Consider the following 15583-nt stretch of genomic DNA (forward strand, 5'->3'; position numbering starts at 1 on the left):
CATGAGTATTTTCAGGGTATCAGGGAAGTAGTAAATTTACTAAAAAGTGTTTATGAGAAAGCGTAACATTCATATAGTAACATGCACATATCTGAAGCATCCAGTTTAATGAAGTTTACAATTGAAAAATTCATTGAACAACTCCACCCAGCTCAAGATATAGAGTGTTATTAGCACTCCAGAAGTCTCAGCACAGGATTTTAAAAATTAAACTTGAAAACAAAAATTGAAACTCTTCAAATTGCAAGAGTATAAAAATGACCTCAGCAAAGTTATTTTTAAGGCTTTCTATTGTTAATTTTAATTTGCAGACAGAAGTGATTGAAATTTTTTTTTTTTTTTTGGCCACACTTCTGGTCATGGAAAGCATTTAGTAAAGCATGGGAATAAGGTTTTAATATTTACATTACTGATTTCCTAACAAGGTCGTTATTTCTCAAGGTATTGTCAACATAAAAGATGATGTCAGCCTTTGACATTTAATTTTGTTGTGTCACCATTGCTTTTTGTAACTTTTCATGCATTGTTTATGATTTCCAACTTTCCCTCATTCCAGTTATATATGAATTAATTAGCCCTTGTAGCTATAAACAAGAAATATCTTAAGTGTACTTTGGAAAAAGGAAGGTAGAAATCATGCTTATTCTTTGTAGGTTGGCCACTGATTGACAGTGGCAAGGCAGGAGAGAAAACCTGGAATGATTCAGAGTTCAAGGGCAGGGATGTGTGAAAGGCAGAGTCAGAGGAACTGAATCCCTAGTGAGAAAATAACTAAAAATAAAAGCAGTCATGCCTGGGCTTGGTGGACACATGCAGACTGCAGAGGCCAGTGTGAGTTATGAGTTTAAGAAGGCCAACAGGTGAAATTCTGAGCTATATGATGGAAAGGGAGAACCAGAAAGGAGGCATCCATAAACCAGGGAGACAAGGAGCTCCAGAGAGCAAGCTCCGCCAGACCCAAGGAGCCATGCTCTCATCAGAGGCTAAAAAGAGAAGAAGGCAGGCCCGAAGGCTGGCTAAGAAGGCATCCGAAAGAAGAAAGGCAAAGAGAGAGAGAGAGAGAAAAGCAGTACTTCAGCTGCTGTATAAATTTGCCAGGTTGAGCCCTGCATGAGTAGTTGGCAGAGATGCTAAGTGGGGCAGCAATTCTGGCTACCTACCTGGAGCAGCCCTTATTTGAATGGATAGACTAGCAGTGGGTCTGCAGCCGTGATGAGTAAAGCTGGACTCTGCATAAGCTCTGCATTTCCTGTTCACCTCCTTAAACCTAGTTCCTATAAACAATTCCTAAGTGGCTTTCCCACTTGAACCAGTGAGCTGAGTGGGGCATGAGTTAGACACTGCTCTACCGAGGAAGGTTCCGAGGGTGGCCGAGGTCCTGAGATTTCAAATTAAAAAGAAAAATCTCCTTGAATTCCTTGGATGGTGGCAGAAGTCAAGCCTCATGGTGGATATGGGGACCTGCCTGTATGAGGGCATCTCTGGCCCAGAAATGACCAAAGAGTTTAAAAATGAAACACCCATCACTTGAGCTTGGCACCCTAAACTCAACCTACTTGTGTTCAGCAAAGAGAAGTTCTCTTCAGGTCAAGTAACCAATTCCTTATATCTTGCTTTTGTTGTTGTTAATACAATTTTGATTTTCACGTAACTTTTCAGGTTCGTCCAAAGAAAGCATGTGACATGATTTTGTAACTCAGCATGTTAAAACTCAGTTAAAAAACAAATTATAATATACCTAAATACTAAAATCTGTGTCTGATTTTAGCAATGAGTCAACTTCACCACGGTTGTTCCCTAACAAAACTGTGTTTTATAATGAAATATTACCTGTTCTAAAACAAAAGCAGAGAAATAAAAAATGAACAAAGAATGAGTTTTTGAAATCTATTTTTTTGGATTAGAGCAGAGGGTGAGTTTCCGAAGTCACATGCGGTATTAATTTATACAATATTCCTATTTTGCAAATTTTCGCCTGTTTGGGCACATGTACATGTGTACATGTGCATGCACGCACACACGCGCGCGCGCGCACACACACACACACACACACACACACACACAACCAGAACACTTTCCTGATATATTGAATTTGATTTCTGGATTCAATTGACCTTTCCCTGCATTTCACTGTTTGTAGATGAAGTAACTTGAAGCTCTTGGCTTCTGAGGGGGAGTATTGCTCAGAAACATGCAATCTGTACAAGTGTTCTGAGGCAGCAGGAGCAGTTAGAGCTTAGGAGAAACTTAGGAGGGGATCTGGGAGCATGGACAGGTGGAGTCGCCTCTAAAGTTCTGCAGGTCGACAGACCATACACCAAGAGTTTTCCTGCTCCCATTCTAGTTCTGAGTTGCCAGAAGAGGTGGGGCTGAAGTGGAGCTGAGCTTCGGACTGAGCCCACAGAAGCTGAGTAAAGGCACTTTTGTGTGTCTGATATGCATGGCAGTCCCAAGAACAACTATAAGTCATGTTGTCTTATATGCTGCTGATGATCTATGTATCCTCCCACTTCCACTTAGGGTAGGAGAGGCAGAGGGGAAATGAATCCCCAGGGCTGATAGCGCAGAGGAAACAAATGAAGGAGATTACTTTGAAAACAGTAAAATGCAATAGTACATGAGTCTGTGAGTATAATAAGAAACGATGTGTTGGTCATCGTCCATGGTTCCTGACACAGAGCTCCTAATTCCTGGGAATTTCCTGGGTAATATGAGCATCTTTTGTTCTAATGAGACAACTGTTGGTAGGCTACTGGGTAGGGTTGGTCACTAGAAAGACCAAGCCATGATCATAAGCTAGGAGCTTTCAGCCCCACCCCCATCCTCCAGAAAGGGGAGAGGTGCTGGGGATTGAGTTAATAATCAATCATACCTAATCAATCATGCCTATAGAAACCTCTATAAAATTTCCTGAACTATGGGGTTTCAAGAGCTTCTGGGCCATTGAACACGTGGAGGTACTGGGAGGGTGGTGAGGCAGAGAAGTCATGGAAGACCCTCACCTCTTCCCACATACCTTGCCCTGTGTTTCTCTTCACCTGGCTGTACATCTATGTCCTTTGCCATATCCTTTATAATAAACTGCTGAATGAAAGTTGTTTCCCTGAGTTCTGTGAGCCATTCTAGCAAATGATCAAACCTGAGGGTGGGGGATGTGGGAACCCCCCTATTTATAGCTGTTAGTCAGAAGTTTCAGAGGCCTGGACTTACAATTGGCCTCTGAAGTGAGGGGCAGTCTTGTGGGACTAAGCCCTTAATCCATGCCATTTGACTCTAACCCCAAGTAACACAGTGTCAGAATTGAGTTAAATTGTAGGGCACCCAGCTATTGGAGGAGAATTGGTTGGTGGGAGAAAACACGCCACACATTCTGGTGACCAGAAGTGTTGTGAGAGCATAGTAGAGGAAAGTAATTTCCCCTTCATCACGTTCACAGAACCAGAAGGCCATTTGACACAGTCTTACTTTATACAGATCTCTATACAGAGATCTGTGTCTCCTGGACACTATGAAAGGAAGAAACATGATGATGAGTAGTTTTTCTCAAAGTGGCACTTAGAAGAGAGGAAGAAGATGGGAAGGGAGCCTGAAGCAAAATGAAGCGACTGCCCAGCTGGTGCAAGGCCAGCCTCTTACCATAGTGCGGGATGATGGCCCAGGCCATGGCAGAGGCATAGATGCCACCGATCATCCAGAACATGCAGAGCCAGCTCAGGTGTTCGCCCCGCTTCTCCCGGGCCAGCACTTCAGCAAAGTATGAGAACACAGTGGGTATGGCTCCTCCAATCCTGCCAAGAGTTACAGAGAATACAGGAAATCCGAGTGAGGACAGCTAATGTGAGATGCAAAGGGCAGAGTCAAAGCAAACTCCACAACACATGCTTTCTCCCTATCCCAGCATATCAACAAACATATATTCTCTATCATTTTACAATGTAAAAATTATAGTCTCTGTTTAATACAGGTTTATTATCCCTCCAAAAACTTGAACCTGCAATTAAGCTATGTTACCAAAAGGTGGCAGTGGTGCCTGTCTCAGGGGGTTTGTTGAGCTTATCCTGAGATTCCCTTAGGCTTTCAGCTCAGGCTTGAATGTTTTATGTAATATTTATCAAAACTTACAATGATTTCCTATAGTCTAGTGAATATTTTAATTAGTACATTTTTAAAAAGAGATGCTATGCTATGTCCCACTCATGATGTGGGGACTTTGGAAACAGCTTCAAATAACTCTAGGGTGCTGTCTGCAATCTGTATTTACCCACTGCTACCCCACAGCAGCACTAATTAGGTTAATGTACTGACAAACACAAGAACAATGGGGTCATTTCCAGGGTTAGCTCTGGTCCCAATCCAGCAGATATTGCTGCTAAATAAGTAAACATGAAAGGAACAGCTGTAGAATAAAATAAGGAGCTGGTGGTTTGGATATCAGTAGAATGGAGTATAATGCTTCTTTTCAGTGGAGGCTAGTTATAAGAGCTGCTGGCTGAGCTCTGGGGAGATGACAGAAACAGTGACCTCTACTCAGGGTAAGGGGGCTCAAATGAGGGTCTATGGAATCACAATAGTGCTCATTTCAAGGAGATGGGCCATAGATTTCATCAGAATTTCAAATAGGTCTTGGCCCTAAAACCTCAGGAATCACTGCCTCAAAAAATAATGTAGTAAAGAAACATATTACTATCACTCTAAGCAATATGTAAATTTTAAAAGTATTTTTAAAAAGACACAGCATAAGTATATTGTTGAGATAACACATAATCTAATAGAGTTAAGACATATACACTGATTCATTTATGTTCAGATTTGTGTAAATTGCTATTGACATTTAATGCAAATTTGATGTTAAGGTATGCATGTTTATTTATTTAGCAATAACTGATTTTCTTAGAGCCTTTGATATGATAAAGAAGTTTCCCTAAATTGCATTTGAAACAAATGCAATTTAGGGAAAGGTCATTTTGGCAGCAAACTAGATGTACCAAATAAACCACAGGATTTAGAATGGCATCCCGAATCAACTGGTAAGTGAAAATACGGCACCATTTCATGCATTTGCCTCCGTTTAAAGTGATGCCATAGTTATCCATCAGTGGACACAGGAAGATCACTTAGTCCGGTGCTTTTTAATCTACGAGTTGTAAAATTTAGTTTAGTAGCTATGAACAGTAAACAGCATTTTAAACAATGAGATAGTGATAAAAATATTTAAGTACAACCTAAGCAATAAGGATAAGCATAAGTATCATTTCATGACATTTGTGTTATATTTGTAATGTATAGTATACCTATATAAAATGTATAATGGGCCGGGCGCGGTGGCTCAAGCCTGTAATCCCAGCACTTTGGGAGGCCGAGGCGGGTGGATCACGAGGTCAAGAGATCGAGACCATCCTGGTCAACATGGTGAAACCCCGTCTCTACTAAAAATACAAAACATTAGCTGGGCATGGTGGCGCGTGCCTGTAATCCCAGCTATTCAGGAGGCTGGGGCAGGAGAATTGCCTGAACCCAGGGGGCGGAGGTTACGGTGAGCCGAGATCGCGCCATTGCACTCCAGCCTGGGTAACATGAGTGAAACTCCGTCTCAAAAAAAAAAAATAAATAAAAAATAAAATAAAATAAAATGTATAATGGGTCGCAGTGTGTTTCTTAGTGGGAGTTCCTTTTCAAAGAGTTTAAAATTCCCAAACTGTAGGTATCTGTTTCGCTGGGCTATGACAGAGGTGGTTCTACCTAAAACCCCTAGAGGTGTGGCTCATCCTGTTCAGATTTAGCACCATCACACACAGAGGCAGCCAACCAAGTCCAAGTCCATAACCAAACACTCAAACAAGACACAAATGCATGTGATGGGTGCTCAGAGCTGGCTCTACATTGCACCATATCAGACTCATACACATCTCTTGCCTGGGCTTCTTGAGGAGCTCATACAACAAATAGCTAGTTGAATTTTATTTTATTTTTATTTTTTGATGGATTGCAGAAATGTATTAAAATTGGAAGACATCATTTAATTAATCTTTTGTGCCATGACACTCCATCAGGCTGTCTACAAGACTAATGGGAGGCTGGAGATTGAGCCCAGGAGTTTAAGGCTACAGTGCGCCTTAAAAGGCCCCTGCACTCCAGCCTGGGTGACAAGAGTGAGATCCTTTCAGGGGGTAAGCTGCATGCTTGCTTGCTCTCTGTGATCATCAAAAGCCCTGAAAGCAAAGGTAATATATTAATCATGACAAAAAAACAAATGTGTGATGCTTGTTAGTACAGTAAGGTACTTGAATTTTAAAACTCAACAATATTGTGAACAGATTTTAAGTGGTTTCATTATAACACACAACTCTAGTGTGAAATAAAATGTCTGTGTCACAAATCATTTAATGCTCCTCCTTTTTTTTCATTTAATGTGAAGAATCCATTTCTCCGTACCATAAAACCTCAGTTCCCTACTCTGTGGCTTCACTTCTCCATGCATAAAAATAGTCCTAGTTTTTACTGACTTCTCACATACTGATTAATGTTTCATTAGGACTCTGGACATTCTGTTAATAGCTGTAACTCACACTTCGTGAAGGCACAATCATATGTCAGGATATGCCAGCCCCCTCTGGACCAAGATAAATGTACTCCAGTATGGCTATAATTTCTCTTTCTTTTCTTTTCTTCCTTTCTTTTTTCCTTCCTTCCTTCCTTCCTTCCATCCTTCCTTCTTTCCTTCCTTGCTTCCTTCCTTTCTTCCTTCCTTCTTTCCTTCCTTCCTTCCTTTTCTCCCTCCCTCCTTCCATCCTTCCTTCCTTCCTTTTCCCTCCCTCCCTTTCTTCCTTCCCTCTTTCCTTCCTTCCTTCTTTCCTTCCTTCCTTTCTCTCTCTCTCTGTTTCTTTCTTTGCAGTGTGGCTATAATTTCAAGTGGAAGACTGTAGATTTGCCTGTTAGTTTTAAACAAATCACTGTTACATAAGAAAATAGGGGTTTCCAGGCAATCCAGCTGGTTTGTATTTAATGCCTCTTTTTCATGTGGTTGTTTTGGCTGGGTGTCTCTCAATATTTGTTTGTAAAGCAGGCTGCAAGGAACTCTAATACTATGGGATAAATAAGTCTGAAGAATTAGAGAAGGCTTTTATTTAAATCCTTCGCAAAGTTCTTTAGACTCAGTGATATATAAAACAATCTAAGCATTCACATTTCTTATTGTGGGCTGATAATCTATTTTGGGGAAAATACTACTCCTTGTCCTACTGTGATATCCTTTAAGCAGAGAAAAACTATTACTATTATTATTTCACACCCCATAAATCCCTTGAAGGAGGGGACTGTATCATATTCATTCTTGAGTCCCCATTACTTGGCCCAGTGGATGTGTGTTAAGTGTTCACACAGAAGAACTGAATTCACAGACTCTTCAGTGTTGTAGCTGGCATACCAAGTCTCCTGGAGTAATTTGTTCTGATGATTTAAACATCTCCAGTGAATAGAAACATACACCTCACTTTCTGAACCAATATGGCCATAACAGACGTTGAGGGTGCTAGACTGAAAGTTTTGACAGCAATGGAGCCCCCAAAAAGTTCGTGAGTTGCTCTATGTCTCAGTTACTATGGTCACTCCTTGATCAAATGACCTGATGGTCCTTGTCATGGAGAGAGCTCCTGGAACTGCTCAGAGGACACGGGACAATCCCAATGGGCATCCCAGGAGCTTCTATAACACCTGGAAGCATTTCAGAAAGAGGTTGCAGATGTTATAATTATCATCAATAAAAATATTTAGGCAAGAGATAAAGCAAGAGCTTTCAGGTCTTACAACATAATTTGGTTCCTCTGATAAGTTTTGAAAATAAGAAAAAACTGCCACTTCCTAGCCCCCAAATCTTATAAATTAAAAAAAGTTTCCCATTATGATTCTCTCTTAATATTGTATGCAAAGGGTTAAAAATTTCCCTTTTTTTTTTTGTTTATTATACTAAGACACAATTTCCGAGACTACATGAAGAAATAAAAAATTTAAATGAAAGCCCTTAAATTCCCATGTAAGCCATCTTAAATAAAGATGGTTTTGCCCCTCTATGTTCCCTGCAGATATCTGGCAATGTTTTGAGACCTTTAAGTTGTCATACCTTGGGGGGTGCTGCTAGCATCTAGTGGGTAGAGGCCAGGGATACTGCTAAACACCCTACAATGCACAGGACATCTCCCCACAAAAGAGAACTACCTAGTCCAAAATATTAATAGTGCTAGGATTGAGAGACTTTTGTTATGGGGGCCTAATGTAGAAAACAGAATTGGTTTTATATAAAAATCCAAGATATAAGACACAGAAATATCTTTTACATTATCTGATGGGTAGCACATCCTTAAATCCAGTTAACATGGAGAGCTTATCATTTGTTATATGATGATCAGTTAGCTACTGTTGAAATCTGCTCAAGTTCATTTTTTTTCAAGTTATATTTAATGGAATATTTACATAAATGAAGCAATGAGATCAGAGTGGCTTATGAAGAATTTTTCTCAGTATTGGATATTGTCTATTTTAGTTGCGTTAAAAATGTAAAATCTTAATTGTCCTTGGTAATAGGAGGCACCGAAAAAAAAATAATTGAAATTCACACTCTATATAGGTGTGAGATTAGCCAGGTTCAAAATAATTTAATTTATACAAATGAAATAGAATGTTAATATTTAGAATTTCAGAGTTGGGGTTATTCCTTAAGTAATATCAATTCTAGGTTTTTGCAACTTTATTACAGAAATATAAAGAAACTAAAACATTCTGTATCAAACAATTCCTAGAATGAATCAGGACCTCCCCAGTGCACAGGCAAACAGACACAGACACACTCACACACACATGCATAAAACCTCAATAGCCCTGCATATCACTCAATACTAGGCATCTGGTAAATATCATGAAACATGTTCATTTATTTTCCTCAAAAAAATCTAAGGCAAATTCACAAGTGGTATATTGTGTAAGGCAAACGATGTGTTAGCATTACAGACAAAATTTCTCCTCTGTTGGGAAATGTGAGGCACACAAGTTAAATCAGTTTAGCACAGCAGGAGGACAGAATATGCCAAGCCTTCCTGTCTGCACAAACCTCACTGGGAAACAGGGAAGCCTGACTGTCTTAACCGTGTGAATTTCACAGCCACGCCTCACATTACTCCAGTGCAGATGGCAACCCAGTGGGGATTGTTTGTTCCCGTGCTTCATCACAGTGATGTGTGCTGGCTGTTTCAGGCAAAGATGGGGAGGGGTTCAGGTTTCTGCAATGAAAGAGGGAGGTTACAGACAAAAAGAATAATTGTACTTAAAGTGACTTGAAGTATGGCATTTTAGGGGAGAGACTATGGGATATTTGATGATTCTTTGTCTTAAGAAAATATTCTACTTTTTGCTCTGCTTTAATTTTCTAGCTAGCATGTAACAAAGAATAATTTCATTCTAACTTATTTCACCACATAATTGTCAAGCAGTCCTTTACCTCAATCTTCCATTTCCCATTTCCATTGGAAAATGGGGCATTCTGCAAGAACATAATTAAGGAGAAAGCTGAATAATCATTGCAAAGTCACATGATCAATACAAATAATAAACAGAGGGCAGAGTCTACGAAGAGCTGACTCAGGCAGCTTTTATAAGACAAGTATTATAGGATTATGAAAAGAATAGTGAATGGTCTAGCCTCTGTCAGGAATCATGATCACAAATAACTTGCATGAAAAATATTCTTTTAATTCTTACTCAGAATCAACAAAAAGGAAAGAAGACACTGAACTGTCAGGCAAATTGCAAAGCAATTCAGAACCAATTTATTATGTTCTAAATTGGACCCAGAAATAAGGGATTAGAGGAGCAGTCCATAGATGAACCTTTCAGTCTCTTCCACTTTATGAAAGTAAATAAGAGTATCACGGACCTTGGGGAGATTGTTCAGAGGCTCAGATGAAAGAGCACAGACCTAACACTCTCTGGATAGGCTAGGCTGGCACAGAAAATAAGGTTGGTGTATAGAGCAGAAGGCACATGTTTGCTATCAACGATAAAGATAGAAATGGGAGAGAAACACATACTGGTAACTGAACTCATCATCAAATCAAGAACAAGAATTTCCTGTGCCCAGTGGTAATGCCAAAGGATGGATGATTTGAGTAGCTTTAGTCCTTCAATCTCCAAAGCCACAATTTGAAAAATAATATTCTTTGATTATTATTTGATATATGAAATTGTCATTTTCTAAATATTATGTAAACTATGAATAGAATAATTAGTACCATCTCCACTAAAAATACAAAAAATTAGCTGGGCATGGTGGTGCGTGCCTGTAATCCCAGCTATTTAGGAGGCTGAGGCAGGAGAATTGCTTGAACCCAGGAGGTGGAGGTTGCAGTGAGCTGAGATCGTGCCATTGCACTCCATCCTGGGTAACATGAGTGAAACTCCGTCTCAAAAAAGAAAAAAAAAGAAAATTTGGTTATTTAAAAAATATTGACGTTTAAGTATATAATTTGTTGGGAAACCTGCATTGCTAAGCAAACAGCTTCAATTCAACTCCCTAATTCCTGGTTTGCTATCAGATTGGTGGCCTAACTGCCCCAAACTGTGTGGGTCTATACATCCACAGGAGCAGACCTAGTACCACTGAGGGAAGTGGTGTAGTCATGGATCAGGATTTTAATAATGTCTTGAAAAAAAATTAGCTATTGAGAGAGTTGGAAGAATGCCTTCCCAGAGCATCTAAAGGTGCCATGACTAAAGATGACAGTGATCATTACGATGTTCTATAATAGATGATAAAAACATGCAGATGCATCTAATCTCTTGCTGTATATATTTACTAATCCATTCCTGTACTCATCCTCCCGCCCACCCTTCATTTATCCATTATTGACCCCTTATCCCTCTATCTACCCCCTCACCCAGTCAAACTTTGGACCAGGCACATCACCAGTTGTTGGCAGTACAGGCATGAAGCACACAGATTCCTGCTGTGGGTTCCACAGAGTGAATTCTAAAGAGTGCATGTGACTAATTTTTCACAATTACACACTGTGAGTCTGGAAGATGTTTTGCTCTGTTCCTTCTCCTTTGTGATCAATAGTACCTTTGCCAAAGGGTGTACTGGGAAACCAAGTATGTCCAAAAGGTCAGCCTTTTTGTTGAAAAGTAAAAAGCATTGCCTAAGACAGTGCTTTCCAGTAGAAAATGTGAGCTGAGCCACAGATATAGTTTGAATTTTTTGTAGAAGAGATATTAAAACAAGGCAAAAATATCACATGAAGTTAATATATTCATTTAACCAAATATATGCAAAATGTTATGTTAACATGTGACCAATGTAAAACTATTGCAATATTTTGCATTCTTTTATATGTTCTAGGTCTTTGAAATCCACTGCTATGTATTTCACACTTACATCTCAACTTGGACTGGTCACATTTCAAATGCTTGGTAGCTACATGAAGCTAGTAGTTACCGTGTCAGACAACACAGCTCTTTGAAAACACTAACCTACTGTTTACAATTTGGATTTGAGATTATTTTTGGATTAAAGATAATCTTGACTGTTACTTCATTTTACATATTGGGAAAGGTCTTTCCATTCTGATGCTCTGGGGCCACAGATATTTTGGGACTCATCTGTTCAAACATGTATGAGCACATATCATGTATACATTGTACCGTATGAAATCAGAGACATTTCTGGTTGAGTCTGAAGCACAGCACAGCCTGATGGTTATGAGTATAGGCTCTGAAGCCTGACTGTCTGGGTATGAAACCTGATTATATCACTTACTGTGTGACCTCAGATAGGAACTTAACCTCTCTGTGCTTCAACTTCCTCATTTATGACATATGGTTAAGAAACATGTATAATAAATAGCATGTTTCTCATCAGGTCACTAAAAAGTTCAAATGAGTCAATATTTACTAATATAAAGTGCTGGACACAGCATCTCTCATGGGGCAAGCACAATAGAGGTGTTTGATAAAATACATTTTAAAAGTCTTAAACAATTATAAATGACTCTATTTTTCCAATATTGTTTTTTAAGAGAATGACTACTTTGAAGGGAAAACCTCATAGCTCAGAATCAGACTAAAATTCAGAAGACTTGGGTGTCTGCTGAAGATTTGGAAGTAACAATCTGTGCCTCAATTTTCTAATAAAGGCACACTATGTTTACATGACTAATTATTTAAACCAATTGTGGAAATAAATGGGATGCTACACATAAAATACTCTGAAGAATTCCGGTTAATGGTGATCATCCTTACAAAGCCAAGATATTCTTACTATAACTTAATATAGTTAATGAATGGACATTGCAAATAGCTATGAAGTACACATTTGGTAGGCTCTATTCACAGGGAGAAATTACTATGCTTTCACTTACAATATACAGACACATTGAAATTTCATTTTAATTTCTGTTGCTGTTATATTTTTCTCCTGACCTTCCTGCTTAGCAGTGCCAGGCCCTCAGTGAGAAGCTCCCGACTCTGATATTGCCTGGCATCCAAAGTTCTATCATTCCCATAATTAACAGTGACTGGATACAAATAATTTAATTCTGGGTCAAATGAAATGAATCAACGGTGCCAACTCCATTTCCTATCTTTCTAATTTTCTCTAACAAAAGAGGGGAGGAAAGTGTCTGTTTCTTGGTGTGAGATTCAGTTAGGAAAGTGATGGACAGATGAATAATTGGTGATGTCCTAATCCTCCTTCCCACAAAATACTATTGTCCCCAGGCAGGAAAATTATTCATTGTACTGAATAAACATTTAAAGTCACACATAATATGTCAGCTGGACATATTTGTGTTTCTAAAAAGATATACTCACAACTTGGTTTGATGAATTAAGAGGAAAGCACATTTGGAGACAATAAAATATAAACCCAAGTAGATCTCAGTTTAAAACAAGAACTTGGCCAGGTGCAGTGGCTCATGCCTGTAATCCCCGCACTTTGGGAAGCCAAGGCCAGGAGGATCACTTGAGTTCAGGAGTTTGAAACCAGCCTGGCCAACACAGGGAGACCTCATTTCTACAAGAAAAATTTAAAAATTAGCTGGGTATGGTGGCATGGCATGCATCTGTGGTTTCAGCTACTCAGGATGCTGAGGCAGGAGCCCAGGAGGTCAAGGCAGCAGTGAGCCATGCTAACATCACTGCATTCCAGCCTGGGTGACGGAGCAATATCCCATCTCAAAAAATGAAATAAAACAAAAACCAAAATACAGTCTCCTTTAAATGCAGAAACAGTGCTGCTAATGATGCTTCAGCAATGAAATAAGACACAGTAACCGGAAATCTGTGGCATTTCTGATAAAATCAACACAAAGACAGGTAAACCTTGGATTCAGAATGTACAGTTTACTTATTTATAGTTACAAGTTTAAAATGACTTTAGTTGCAATTTAAGTCCTAGCTGAGCTATTCCTGGTTCCACCACTGCACTTCAATCTGCAGAATGAAAGGTCTGGACTCTCTGACCTAGAACTTCTCTTCATTCTAAAATTCCTAGTAAATGGAGCTGATGGACAGTTCCTGTACCAATGTGGGGGGATTCTGCTGGCTGCTGGGGTCTGTTCCAATTACGCAGTCCAGAACTGTGGAATTAGGCACGGGATGGACTAAGTGTCTGACTCACTGGGCCCAGTGTGAAACAGACCTGAGCTAAATCACCATTGATTACCTGCCCTCCATAAGCCCCTGCTTTGACTGGTTGATCACAGTGACATTTTATGTCTCTTGAAATCAGTGTCAGTTTAGAGCCAGTGTCCACAAGCCCTGAGAAGTCTGATTATTACTTTTTCTCCATGTGCACTCACCCTGGTAAAAGCCTTCAGTCCCTTTGGGGGAGCTGGGAGAAAGACTAACAGTATAAACAGTTAGCTGTGTATCGAGATCTTTTCTCAAGGAGGGCCAGCCTCCCCTTCATTCAGTTGGTTCTGGGTCTGTAAACCAGCTCCAGTCTGGGAATGACAGAAGGACCATGACTCTGTTTTTTTGACTCAAGTTAGATTTTCATCCACTTGTCATAGAACTTCCTATCTATTTCGCTTCATGATTAACTAGCCAATGCCACAAATGACTGCAAGTCAGACTAGGCTGGTTGCTGCGTGAACTCCACAGTCTTTAACAATAACCACGCCCACCCTGCCACGGACAATTAAGCCATGTAGAGGAACAGGACCATTCTAGCCCCTTGGACTTTACATGCTGGTTGAGGAGAGAAAGCAGCACATTAAAAAGTAAATATTTTCAGGCATCTATCATAAGTGCTGCCAAGGAGACCAAACAGGAAACTATGGGAGACTCATTGGGTGTGTGGTCTCAGGAAATGCCTCTGGGAAGCTGTGAGTGGGAGAACCCTGGAGGAAGAACCTTCAAAGCAGAAAGGATGGGAAGTACGGCACTCCTAGGCAATGCATGGTCTGTTGGGGGGGGGTGCTCTATGCACCAGCAGCCCATAAAAGAAACATTCCCAACATTTTGGAACATTATTTCATCTAGTTTTTCTCAATCTAAAAACTGGATCAGATATGGTTGGAAAGAACTGTTTAAGTAGATGCAACATGGTGTTTTATTTAAGGTCTGCGGGATAGGAATCTTAATTCTCTGGCTCAAGTTTTAATAAAGAAAGTTTAAATAAAAAGAGAAAATATGAAACTTCAGCTGCTTCTGTACTGAGTTCAGAAGTAATAGGAACGAAGGGTTTAAATATGGCATGCCTTTGAAAACAAGACGATTTAAATGGAAATTTTCTTATTCATAATTGTATTATTGTTTTCTCCTTCCTCTGTGAGATTCCCAAGCCCTTCTGACCTCTCTTCAGGCTCTAATTCTTGAAAAGTGGGGACTGGAAGCTGCCTGTCTGTACAGACTGTAAGCAGCTTGAGGTGGGAGTTCACCATATGCATGAAAGGCCTTGCATGGTTCCAGTGGGCAGGGTAAGTGTTACAATGTTTTTTGAGTTAAATGGAATGGAACTGGAGAAAAAGAGACCTTGATGAGACCCCTCAGAGATTCAGAGACAGCGTACCCAGATAAACTCTAGAGCTGCTGAGAAACACCCTGGGTCATGGAGGTAGCACTTCGCAAAGCAAGCAAAAGTAAAATAGCCCATATACTTTGGTGAAGAAGAGAAACTGCAATGGTCAATTTCATGTGTTAACTTGACTGGATTAAGGGATACCTAGATGCTGGTGTCTTACTCCCTTTTGTTACTATAAAGGAATACCTGAGGTGGGGCAGTTTATAAAGACAAGCGGTTTATTTTGCCATGGTTCTGCCGGCTGGAAGATTGGGCATCTGGTGAGGGCCACAGGATGCTTCCACTCAGGGCAGAGGGCAAAGGGGAGCTGGCATGTATAGAGATTACACAGTGAGAGAGGAAGCAAAAGACAGGGCTGGAGGTACCAGGCTTGCTTTTAAACAACCAGTTCTCAGGGAACTAATCCATTCACGTTAGATCCACTTCCATGACTAAAAACCTCCCACCAGGCTCCACCTGCAACGCCGAGGATCAAATATCAGCCTGAGATTTGGAAAGGTCAAACACCCAAAGTCT

The 15583-nt window shown here is 40.0% G+C and overlaps 1 protein-coding gene across 3 annotated transcripts in view; it reads right to left on the bottom strand.

The window, feature by feature from the left end:
- The window catches only part of SV2C (synaptic vesicle glycoprotein 2C), a 269321-nt gene that overhangs the window by 137402 nt on the left and 116336 nt on the right, over nucleotides 1-15583 (bottom strand). For all 3 annotated transcript variants that reach the window (XM_032278009.1, XM_032278001.1, XM_032277991.1), the window contains exon 4: nucleotides 3637-3788. In XM_032278009.1, coding sequence (XP_032133900.1) covers nucleotides 3637-3788 — 152 coding nt within the window. The remainder of the gene's footprint in view (nucleotides 1-3636; nucleotides 3789-15583) is intronic.

Source organism: Sapajus apella, unplaced genomic scaffold, assembly GCF_009761245.1.
Source record: "Sapajus apella isolate SASKATOON/1434 unplaced genomic scaffold, GSC_monkey_1.0 scaffold1, whole genome shotgun sequence".
NCBI lineage: Eukaryota > Metazoa > Chordata > Mammalia > Primates > Cebidae > Sapajus > Sapajus apella.